General features: G+C 39.9%; 1 protein-coding gene across 2 annotated transcripts; it reads right to left on the bottom strand.

Annotated features, from left to right (window-relative positions):
* Positions 1 to 205: 205 nt before the first annotated feature.
* On the bottom strand, positions 206 to 8,704 carry tbx3a (T-box transcription factor 3a). Of its 2 annotated transcripts, none has more exons than XM_041970968.1 (7): positions 7,604 to 8,704; positions 6,264 to 6,546; positions 5,744 to 5,890; positions 4,731 to 4,807; positions 4,275 to 4,432; positions 3,091 to 3,734; positions 206 to 2,088 (listed from the first exon to the last, which is right to left on the bottom strand). In XM_041970968.1, the coding sequence occupies exons 1-7, from the start codon at positions 7,993 to 7,995 to the stop codon at positions 1,642 to 1,644; spliced, it is 2,148 nt and encodes a 715-aa protein (XP_041826902.1). In that variant the 5' UTR covers positions 7,996 to 8,704; the 3' UTR covers positions 206 to 1,641. The 2 variants fall into 2 exon arrangements, with proteins under 2 accessions (XP_041826902.1, XP_041826903.1); XM_041970969.1 differs by having other exon boundaries at positions 6,279 to 6,546.
* Between the last annotated feature and the right edge of the window lie 4,197 nt (positions 8,705 to 12,901).

The following is a 12,901-nucleotide window of genomic DNA, read 5'->3' as shown; positions in this document are numbered from 1 at the left end:
TACACGAGTTAAAGTGGGCAAAGAGACTTTTTTCACCTTTCTAAGCCAAACAAAAACATGGTAGCAGCAGCTTGTTAAGGCTATGACCATCTTGGGTGATGTCAGCCCTCTTTATTTCTACATTTATAGAAGTGATCATTATTTTAATTGTTGTTACTATTTTTTGCCTTTAAGGAGATAAAGCGTACACACACTAAAAAAAAGACCATTTCAATATTTTATTGAAACGTTCAAGAACACGATGTCATTGTTGTAAACTATATAACTCCAATACAACATAACCCACTGACAATTTAAGAAACACACAAAAAAAGGAAACCTTCATATTTTTCGATTATGCGGCACTTTAACGACCAGGTTCGCAAAGTATTTTTAAAAATAGAAAAAAAAATCCACTTTTGTCGCACTTCACCGACACTTCTTCGCCAAAAAGAAAGAAAGAAAAATAAAAGAATTGAAAAAGAAAAAATTCAAGCCATGGGTGCAGTGCGTTGTCGCTTTTTCATTCGTTTTAGAACAGTAGCACTTCACACACAGGGACAACAAGTGAAAAATACAATGGCACATGAGTGTGAGTAACTAGCTCTGTTGATATTTGGAAAGGGATTAAGTCATATTTTAAAGGGGGTATAAATGCAGATGGCAACAAAAGGGATAATAGTCCACAAACTATCTTTACACAGGTATATCGACAATAAATTAAGAGCAGATCCTAGAAACAAACTACTCCGTTGTATTTACACGCAATAACAATATGAAATAATTACATAAATATTTTATATATCCCTATTTACACCAATTATTAATACTACCTTTTGTTTTTTTTAATAGTTACTTTAACTTTCTGCTTCCCTTTGCCGGTTTGGTCGAAATTCCGCATGCTTGGACCTTGGTTTTGTCCCGGAGCACCAGTCACTCAGTAGGCCTTTTCATTTCTAAAAGTCATGACAATATTTTTTTTTAATTAAAAAAAAATATATGATAACCTAATTAAAAGTAAATGACAAGAAATGCATTAATTATAGTCAAACCTGAACATTTCCATAATTTTCGTTTTACATTTTAGTGTTAAAATAACATTCGATTTGGTTTTTCGAGGACATGCAACAATTGTTCAATCAATTCATAGCGTACAACAGAATACAGCAGTCTTTAAAGGTAGGTCAAACGGTAGTGAATTCAAATATGTCAAATCAATTCAGAGTGCATATTTAAAAGACATCTCTCCCTGTGTACAATAAAGTAAGAGGAGACAGGACACAGCAGCAACTTTCAAATTCCAAAATCTGGTAAGTCACACCCATGCCAAGTTTTCAGTTTCAATACTTGTACGGTATTCAAATGACAAGGGAAAAACCATTTAATTTAACAAAAGAAAGATAGAAAGAAAGAAAGAAAGAAAGACAGAAAGACAGAAAGAAAGGAAGAAAGAAGAGATCAGATGTGTAATAAACAAAGTGCATTTCAGAAACTAAAACGTCCAAAAGTCCACGTTTTCATTTGTTTTATTTTTTTTCTTTTTAAAACCTGCATAAGTCTGCAAGGGTGTCCTCCAGCTATTAATGTTCATATCACTGTCAACACGTTTCACTTTTCATGACAACAACGAAACGAGAAGCAGGAAAGCTGCTTTTAGAAGTCCTAAGGGGATCCACTCCGTGGCCTGTCCTGATTTGAGTCCAGTCCACTGACCAAGCGCTGGATGCTCTGCAGCTCGTTAGCGGCGTCCTTCTCCGTGCAAGTTTTTGGAGACATGGACACGGATCCAGACGATATCGTGGACGAGTGGCTGGTCACCTCCGATGTGGAATCCAGGGTGACAGCAGACACGGGGCTCGCCGGGACGATGCCGTCTGTTTTCAGCTCGGAGCCACCGCCGGTCATAGAGGACATGGCGGTGGTGAGCAGAGTGCTGTCTGGTACCGTCATGGGGAGCGAGTACGGGCTGTACCTGAGTCGGGGCCGCACTGCGTTTAGGAAGGGGTGCCGGTGCACCGAAGAGGAGGCAGATGACGAAGCTGCCGCGGCTGCTGCCATGTAGGTGTACGGATATGGAAACAAACTGCCAAACGGAGACATGGCAATGCCCTGCAGATGAATGAAGAAGCTGAATGTGAACCACAAAGCTGGCATGTATTCACACCATTAAACATTTCTGTGCAGATTAACAAAACGATGTGCGCCAAAATAAATAAAAGAATAAAATGAAAAAACTTAAAGAATGTGCATTGTAATACATGTTTTACCACACAACTTCTTCAAAATCCCAGAACACATGCGTAAAAATAGGTATTCAATGTGAGCTTTAGTCTTTCACAGCCATTTGTTTAAAATATTCTTATATTTGGAGATTGTTTGGTCTGTTGTTTCTGGGTTTTCACTAGTCTGATCTTCCCAAAAATACCTTTCAGCAAAGCTTTAGCAACTACCACGTAAAAGACTTCACTGCTTGCTCAAGAATTTGTAATGCAAATTCTTCTTGCTACCTGTTGCTGCCATCAGACTACGGAAGCACTTGTTGTTAAATGGGGAAAAATGACATTTTTATTGTTTCTTAAAACACAAACTTGTTCCTCGCTCTGAACCAATGAGGCATTTGAATGCTGTTGAGCTCTAAAACACGGAGTTAATGAGCTCATATCAGTAGATTGCCTCGCCTGAAGTTGTTGGAAGTTGTTTTTCTTTTTCTTTTTCTTTTCCTTTCTCTCTCTCTCTCTTTTTTTTTTTTTTTTAACCTTTGGGACAGTATTTTACGATTTCCAAAAGAAATCAAATAAAACCTGTTCTCTAATAACAGTTTAAATCAAGTTATCTTATTCTGCTCTTTGCTCTGCATTTTAAACTTTTAGTAATAACACAGCCATGAATGCAAATTGGACACATGCACACACAGACACACACCTTCTCTTTTTTTTAATCATTTCCCCATAAAATTTACATGTATCCCTTATTCCTAATGTTAAATCTGGGACACATGCCTTTGTGGTCTATAGTTGTCTAGTTTAACCAATAATGTGCTTTAGCAAAGCTGCAAGAAGGTCGAAGCAAAAAAAAAAAAAAACAACAAAAAAAAAAAAAAACAGGTTTTACCTGTGATGCCAAGACATGTTGCTGCAGATGAAAGGGTAGGCCCGGTGCCCCCGTCAAGCTTTGCGGAGGTGATGCCATGCTTGCTGTGTCCATGGTGCTCACCCCTCCAGAGGACACTGCTGCCAGTAGTGGTCCCATGCCCGCGGCCATGTTTGAGAATGCACCCCCCATGCTGAACTGACTGGGGTGCAAGAGAAAAGGATGCGCACTCCCTAGGTGATTGAAAAACTGTTGTCCTGTTAGGCCTGTTGGAAATCCAAAGTTATGCAAGTGGTTGTGGCCTATGTGTGCGCTGTCAGTCTGAACAGTCAAAGGCATAAAACTGTCCTTGCTTATTGACCTACATTCGTCCGTTTTTGGCTGCTCCAGATTCGAGCTTTTAAGATCTTCTCCTGAGCGCGTGGTGCTGGAGATGACGGTGATGGGGCTCTGCCGTGAGTCTGCCTGGCTTTTCTCAGTTCTTGGGCCACTTTCCCGTACCCTGCCGGCAGAGTCGTTGCTACTAAATGGACTCCCCTTTGCTGGACTGATTTCATGATCCTTTCCGTCCTCTGTCGTGGTGGAAATCTTGCTAGAGTCCGGACCATCTTTATTGTGTCCATCTTTGCTTTCATCCTCGCTGTCCTCGTCGCTGTCGCAGAAATCTATACAAGCAGAATGAACGCATATCAATCACTTTTTTAGGATTTTGGTAAGTCATTGTCACTACAGGTGGCACTCACTACAGGTGGAAGAGAAAATAAATGAGCAGGAAACTTATTAAGAAGTACGGCAGCGGACTGGGAACCGACGTGTGAACCGGTCCAACAAGTAAATCATCAATTAACTGGATTTCCTCACTAACACTGATTTGCGTTTTAATGCATTTTTCAGACTTGAAAACCATTTCAAGCACACATTTCTGGTGTTCATAGACAGAGCATGACATAGTTAATGAGGATATTAGTATTTTTTTGTTTGTTCATTTAAATTAGTCAGTGCAGAGAACAACTATCAATTCTCCCTGTGTGAATGTTCTGATAAATGATCAGCTATTCATCGACGCTTAATAAATTCAGGCCATACTTTCATTTTTTATTACATGGACTGTAACAAAACCCAAAACAAAACAAACATCTTCCCACAAGGACAATTTTATGACTTATGATGGAAGTTGTGACTAACGGTTTGGTGTGTCAGCTTACCTTTCAGGTGTGGGGGACCCACTGTCGACACGGCAGGGGAGGAGGCCTGGCCAAAACACTTAAACGAAGCCTGCTCGCCGGAGGAGTCGTCTGAAGCGCCGTTTTCCTTTTTCTGCTGCTCCTCATATGAACGCATGGATTGCAGAGCCAGCTGTTTCCTGCGAACAAGTGCCCAGGTTATTACAGGCGGTAGCCTCAGTTCAGGTCAGAAACAATGCCACCAGCAACACACACACACACACACACACACACACACATATATATATATATGTGTGTGTGTGTGTGTGTGTGTGTGCTATTTAAGCTATTTAAATGGAAGGTGAGAGGAAACAGACAAGGTTAATGTGGTTACTGTGGAAGCTTACAAGAAAGTTTAATCCAGCTAGATCCAACACAGCAAAACCACTCTCTTTCCCCCTCCTTTTCGGCCCAATACACATTTCCTCTCTGTCTTACCTCTTTTCCCGTCTCCCGTTGCCGGTGTCACGGAATCCTTTGGCAAATGGATTATGGTCAATTTTCAGCTGGGTTATCTGAAATAAGATAAGCCGTATGTAAATATCATATAAAAATGAAACTTCTTTTAAATATGCTTATTTTAGTGTCATTTTAAGAGTTTATATTAACACATGCAAGTTCATAAAAAAAAAAAAAAAAAAAAAAAACCCGATGGAACAAATACACAAAAAGCCACAGGAATCTTCCTTTTGGCACATGTTTTGTAGGAGAGGAAAATGTGCTGCTTTTTAACTTCTACACACTTCCACACTTTCTTCACCCCCCCCCCCCCCCCCCCCCCCCCCACCCCCAGTGTTATGACAACATGGGGTTGGTGGTGTCAGCGCTTCCAACAGTTTCAAACATATGCTTTGATAATTTAGTTATATATATATATATATATATATATATACATGTGCATGCATATCACTAAATTATCTACATAAAGCACAATCTCACCCCCCCCTCTTTTTTTCTCCCTTTAACCTCACAGCCGTTCCCCTCTTTTTTCTCAACCCCCCCAACTCTTTTACTTTTAAACACACACACACACACACACACACACACACACACACACACACACACACACACACACACACACACACGCACAGTCTACAAGTCTACAGCATAAACGCACACACATGCAGAAAGCGAGAAACAGCCTGGGCCTGTGCCAAATCCTTTCCACGTGATTAAATAAATGGAAGATAACCCGTATAACATTCCTCAGAATTATTACTTTCCGACCACAGGCTGGTGAATGTGGCACTTACTCGCAACATCACCCCCCGCTACCACCATCTACACTCTCACAGCGTCAAACAAATATGACATCTTTCATATTTTATGACAACAAAGTGGTGCAGAACATGAAAGAAAGTGCATTTGACAGGGCAGGGAACACACAAGCCATATTTTTGAACGTGTTCAGGACGAGAAACGCTCGGTTTCTGAACCATAACCGGGCTTACCTTGTCATTTTGATAGGCAGTAACAGCAATGAAATCCGTTTCAGGAAAAACGTAAGTCCTGAAGGTGCTGTACGGGAGTTTAAGAATGTCGTTGGCCCGCACGATGTGAAATCGTGGTTGATATTTGTGCATCGAATTAAGAATAGTCTGTAACACACAAACGCACACACAGAACTTCAAATGAGAACATTTTTAAGTTTAAAATAACCTTTCATAAAATTTGTTCCGTGTCATTCTGTCAAATGTAAATATTAATTTCAAATAAAAAGTATTTTTAGACAAACTGGACGAATCCAGTTACCTGTGAACTTTCTAATTAAAATAAATATGCATAAAGGATTATCAGAAACATTACAATTGCATAATGACGTTTGTGAATGATACTTTGTGTAATCATGCAATATCATTAGCTTTTGGAAATCACAATTAGGCTTCCTTTAAATAAGATTTTAAAAATTAGATAAAAAATATGAATTCATACACTAAAAATGTAAGTGGATTGGTAGGAAAATTGACATACATTAGTGGAACTTACAAATCCATGCTTGTCGGAGATGTTATTTGTCAGCTTGAGTTTGTGAAAATTGACCACTTTTGACATCCACTGTTCACCAGTAGCTGGACTGTCCGGGTGAATGTACATCCTCTTTGGCATTTCGGGGTCGGCCTTTCCTGCCACCATCCAACGGGAATTATGAAATTTGTACCTGCAGTCGTCGGCTGCAACTATATCCATCAAGAGTATATACTTGGCCTTTTTGTCCAGACCAGTGCATCTCACTTTGAAAGGAGGGAACATCCGCCTGCAAAACAGCAAAATAAACCATGAGCACTGGTGAAAGAAAGAAAGAAAGAAAGAAAGAAAGAAAGAAAGAAAGAAAGAAAGAAAGAAAGAAAGAAAGAAAGAAAGAAAGAAAGAAAGAAAGAAAGAAAGAAAGAAAGAAAGAAAGAAAGAAAGAAAGAAAGAAAGAAAGAAAGTTGGAGTGAAATATCCAGATTTTTTTCTTTGCTTTTCGTGTGTTACAGGCTGGCGGTTTAACGAGTTCTGTAATGTGACCTGTTCTTAATTTAGTTGTCTGCCGAAAAAAGTGTATTTAAATTAACGTATTGTTTCCTGTATAAGCCCCATGTATATTCTAAATAACAACAACACTAAATGTAAATAATATAGGAATGGCAACGTTTATTATTTTAATGCCTACACACAGCACCCTCCTTTGTGTCGTGTCCCTGTCATGATGACGAAAATAATAAATAATTTGACGTTTTAAGAGAAGGAGCTTAAAGATGCCATTAAAAAAAAAAGGAAGGATAAAAGAATCAAAGTTACTTGAAGCTGAATTGTAACTTTCTATAGACTTAAATAACACAGCAGCTGATAATGTCCTTATTTGATTATATTTTCCTTATTAAAAGCACGTTGTAGTCTGTTCACCACAGATGTGTAACGTAACGCTGTTTGCTTATAGCCTAAATACGACGAGAACTCCGGTTTCATTCACTAAATGTGTCTCATTTTCTTCTGTGGGGCGAAGCTTGTTATGCTTAGAACGCTTGATTATTTTAGATAATCGTTTTATTTTGTTATATAAACATACTGTGCCATAAAGGTAAAATTTGTTTTCCATTTGTTTTGTGATAATGCCAGTTTAATCGTAGCAAGTTAGTTAACTAAAATAGGCGTGTGAAAATCTTTTTAAATAAGTATTCTGTAAAATCAAACCAGGACAGCTGTGCAAGTTAAAATACTATATCTCTTTGTCATTATTTATTAATATGCACAATCGGTATCTACGAATTCTTTTTAGGAATATAGACGAGAAACAAACAAAAAAGAAAAAAACAAATATTTTATTTTACCTTCCGGATTTTGTGATCACCATCTCTGTGCCCCTCTTGTGGAAGAGTTCCCACAGCTCCTTGGCTTCCAGGTGAACTTTCGGGTCGTCCTCCACCTCCTCCTCAGGTTCCAGAGTCTTTAGAGGCCTCAGGTGGGCGGCAGCAGCTTGGTGCCCCAGCGAGGAAAAGTGGAGGCCGGTCTCTGCGGCTCCCATCAACTGGTCCATGATCGGCTTTCCCAAGGCGCCCGGCAGAGAGAGAGAGCCGCTGGGAGGGAGAGCCAGAGCCGGGAAGAAAGGGGGCTGGTGACCCAGCATTGCACTCATGGCAAATTCCGGACCCCGATGAGGTATAAACGGATGATATGCCATACTTGATCCTTGTAAGACTGGATCTCTCATCAGGAAGTTCATTCAAGAGCAAGCAACAAACGTAGACGAGTAGTCGAAAGGAGCACAATATATCTTGTGACAGCAAAGCCTGTTTACAAGAGCAGCGAGTTCAGTGAGATAATTATAATGAAGAAAAAAAAATAATAAAATAAAAAAAGGAAAAGATAAATCTGAACTCCTCCTTCGACGCGGAACAAGCATCCACTATTTTTTTTCACAAACACTGGGAGAAATCTCTGCAGTCCTTTGCTGAGTTTGTATCAAAAGTCTGCAAAGTAAAAAGCGAAAATTATCTCCATTAATCTTCAAAAGTGCTGCGACACCGAGATCCCTCTGAAGTTGACGCGCATCGGACACCTTCTGTGTCTCGCTGGCTTTCGGACAGAAGTCGAATTAAACCAACTGAGGTGAGTCACTTAATTGACTGTGGCGCATTCTTTCTCTTCTGTTGCTGTTTACAATATCGGCATTCCTGTTAAAATGGGTTCCTTCTTATTGGCTTCAGTCCTGCAGCGACGGCGACGTGTTGAAATATTTCGATAGCGCCGAATAATCCCCCTGCCTTTACTTGCTCCGGACATGCACCCTCACACGCACACACACACTTTATTCCTCCTCTCTCTTTCACGCACACACACATTTCAGAGAAAGACGTGTGCAGAGAAAAGAGTCCGCTGACGGCCAGAGAGAGAGAGAGATAGAGAGAGAGAGGTGGTAAGGTCCCAGCTCCGTGATTTTCCTAGCGCCTCTGTGGCCCATAGGGCTTCATACTGTATGGATGTGTTGCATGTTACGAGTAGCAGTGCTCCGTTTGATTGGCTCTTTCACGCTTTCGGACCAATTGTGTGGCTGCGTAGGCGTGGTTTTAACAGGTCGGGTGGAGGGAACAGACTTCAGACTTATAAAAAGGTGTTTGGAAACTCAGAAGTGCTTTGCCGTGAAACACCACCCTGGCTTGGTCAGTGTGTTGTGTGAATATGTCAACATCTTTACAGACGTTGCGCTGTCGGTTTGTGAGACCCAGCGAAGAGCAGCCAGAGCCAAGCCGGGCACCCGGCTCGCTCTGGCTGGGGGAGATGTTACGGTCTGGCGCTGCAATGACTTCCTTCTCTGTCCCGGTTCCAGTGATATTCTTGAGTTTTAAACCTCACGAGCAGCTTAGTTCTTTCGTGTTTATATTTCATTTGTCAGTGGTCACTTCGCAATCTGTTGTAAACCATTTAAAAACGCGCCGAGAAAGAAACCAAATAAAAACAGAGCCGACATTTCCTGTAATGTCCTCCTTAAAAAAGGAAATCAAAGCTCTCGGACATATATAAACGGATGACGAGCGAGCGCTCCGTGATAAGTTCTTAAAAGGTTATAAGTGTTATAATACCTCGAAAAAATCCAGTAATTGTAAAATAGCCCTACGGGCTAATGGTGTGTTTGGAATGATTAAATACACGTTGATAGTGTTTATTTGTCTATTCTTAAAAACTGCCATGTTGAATACTGAGCAGCATGTATTTATTGCATTTTTACTGCTTACAATTATATTAGAATCTGTGTGAGATAGTTTCAGACTATTTATTGTACTGACGAAATATGTAGACCTGCGGAATTGTATTTTGTGAGGTACAAAACGTCCCTAACTTGTGTTTTCATTATGACTTTAAATTGCATTTATAAGTTGTTTAGAGCTGGAGAATAGCATAAAAATTGATAAAAGATGACACGCAAAGAAAAGAAAGATTTCAGAGAGGATGCATTCACTAGTGTTCCTGTATTATCAGTCCCTTCTCAAAACGTCCATGTTTTAAATCACACCAATCAATTCAGTTGTTAAATATAGGACGGTTTCCCGGCACAACTCTGTGGGAAACAAGTTCAGCCCCCCTGCAAGAGTTGCACTATTAAAGGGGTGTTTTGGCAATAGGCATGATTGATTTCTTTTTTTTTTTTTTATTCTATTATTGTTATTTTATTATTATTAATTTTTAAAGACATAGTATAGTGTCGACCACAACTGTCATAATATGTTTTCTTTCCCTTTTCTTTTAAATTTTTTTTATTTTTTTTCCCCGCGGTGATATTCAATCAGATCTACTATGATATTACTATTACATTTAATCCGTGCAGATAACTAAAGCGGATATTCTCAGAAAATCGTGGCTCATTATTTCATGCAATCACATTGTCTTTCTGCAAAGCGTCTAGATGTGCATGCCAGACAAAGCCACGCTTTTGCTCTTTAAAATGCAGTTAAACCACAAATTCACAAGTAAACTAGAGTGTCGTGGCCAGTTAGCCAGCGTGGATAAACATTGACTATCAATTCTCAGTGTTGTCTCTTTACGTGGATGCAGGCTGTGTGACCCAACCAAGGCTGTCAAAAGTCCCAATAGAGGGGTGCATGCAAGTGAATTCTTGCAAAAGAAGAAGAGGAGATAAGAATTTGCTCCTTGTGAGTTTGCATCTGCAAGCTGCCCAAATTCTTTTGTTTACAATGTTGAAAGGTGCGATGAATTTGTTACACATAAAAATTTTATGGAAGTCTATGCTGTTTTGAAGTTTAGAGTTTGGATATGTCAGTTGAAGCTCCAGGGCTCATTTTGGGTAGCAATGAAAACAAAACTAGCTATAAATTTGGCACTGCTCATTCTTGCAAGTATTAGTGAGAAAGCACTGCATGTTATGCAGGTTTTTTTTTTATTTTTTTATTTATTTTTTTTTTTAGCAAAGCTCAGTTGTTGATTAAAAAGAAATGTCACAGTGCCCTCTTCAACATAGGTATGAATGGGTGTTACCATAGAGAACTGCCCCTCTTGCATGTGTATTCGTATGCATGTGAGTTAAGTGGTGTTCGCTGAATGCACATACAGTATGTCCCCCCAAGGCAGCCTGGGGTTGGGGGACAAGGGAAACTGGCATGTGCTGTGTGATATTGATTTGCTACAGAAAACAAATGCAACACTGTAGATGAACTGCTGCAACATCATACTGAATGAAATATCTCACAGAGCTCCAAAAGCCCTGACATTGTATAAACTCCAACACTGTGTGCAGCTTTCTCCCAGCCATGGGACCCTGCAGTCTTGTCTTTCTGTGTGTAGGGTCAGGTCTGTGTCAATTACTGGGCTTATTCTTCTTTAAACACTCAGCCCCATTAGCAGCACATTTCAATTTAGTGGAAGGTGTCATCAAATAGGAAGCAATGTTGACACTGTGGCTGCCTCTCAGGCTCTTTGGCCAAGCTGGCTTCATTAGCTAAGCAAGTAGAGAATGGTCAATACACTATATAAACTTTTACAGGGTTAGGGCTCCCAGGGACTTGGAGAGGCTATAAAAAGGTCTGAGCTGACACTACTGATTGATGAAGCAAACTTTGTCAGCGCTTCCCTTTTATACATCTACTCAGATCATGCATATCAAAATCAAAAAGGGTAGTATATTTGACTGGACAGCCTCTAAAATTTCTCACTCCATGTGTGTGGGTGAGTTCTGGCAGTACAGACTGACAGTTTGTGTTTTCAATCTGCCTGATATGAGTGCTCATCCAGAAAATTTGAAGGAATCATCCTTAAATAATATGCTGGAAGACATGAGAATTTAAGTGGAAAAGCAACTGTTTTAAATTCTGCAATGACTTTGATTCAAAACCATGTATTTTTTTATGTACTTATAATACTTATCTATTTTCCTAACCTAATAATATTATAAATGAAGAAAAACTGCGTTACGATCTTTGATTATGGGGTTTCCATGCCCTCACTGCACACAACAGCTACACTGTGTGAGTTCATTAAGCAAAGCTTCAAAGACATTCCTGGAATTGATCATGGAGCTGCAAGTGATGTAATGTATGCTGTCCTGTTTATTTGCAGATTGTTAATGATAAGCAAGGACAGACTTGGTGGCACCGCTCCTGAATGGAGGAGATTGTCTGGTGAGAGTCATCAGCCCTAACACGACATGATAGGGAAAGGAAACATTACCAGATTAGTATATTCCACAACTGTAATGACTCCAAACTTCGTTATGTACATCCCGACACGAAGTGAAGGGAAAGACGCTCAATTGGCAGTGTAATGACTTTCTAAATGCAAACCATTTACTTCGAAGATGTAGGTGGGGCTAAAATTGATTGACTGAGACTATACTGCCCCTAAAAAGAATGCAGACAATAAACTGGTCTTTGCAGAATCACACGCATGTTTTAGTCAATTGGCTTGAAGAATGATAAACTCTTTACCTGCCCATGAAATGTCCCTGTCAGGCATTTTTAGTCAATTCAACCCTTGCTCCCATCAGTTCCTGCAATGGGAAATTATGGCTATTGATGAAATACTATTTTAGTTAATTAGGGGATGTGCTTATTGATGGCAGTGCATTGACTACAGAGTGAAAATGGTGGTGTGCAGAGGAGATGTTTTCTTCACTGGTTGTGGTTGTTCTGTGGCATCATATGTTTTATCTCATGACCATGGAGCTGAGGAGGAGACAAATGAAAGATGAGGCTGGCATGCCTAGCTTTTGATCCATTGTCTGACTATGATAGTACTGAGGCAAAACACCTCAGGTGTATCACATATCAAAATGTAAATGCATTTCATAGTTTTACAGAATCATCTTAAGTCACCAATCATGAGTTTCTGTTTGTTCAGATATACAAATGTTTGCAATGCAGTGTTTGTTTTGAAGCCCACTAAAAGCGTCCTTAATGGTTCTCATTCACGTTAAAATAAGGAAAGAAAAAAAGCTGTGTTCATTATTGCTTATTTGAGTCCTGGCAGCTGCATTTTGAAAGAACATTGTACACAGCACTCAGAACAAACCCGTCCAGTGGCATGGATCACCTGTAGAGCATAATGCGAGGGATTTGTCTGCTCAACCCCATAAACAGCCGTCAGGCTCTCTCTGCAGCTACAGGTTGTGTGATCAAGAC

Source organism: Melanotaenia boesemani, chromosome 19 (genome assembly GCF_017639745.1).
Source record: "Melanotaenia boesemani isolate fMelBoe1 chromosome 19, fMelBoe1.pri, whole genome shotgun sequence".
NCBI classification, from domain to species: Eukaryota; Metazoa; Chordata; class Actinopteri; order Atheriniformes; family Melanotaeniidae; genus Melanotaenia; species Melanotaenia boesemani.
This window is presented reverse-complemented; position numbering and strand designations above follow the sequence as displayed.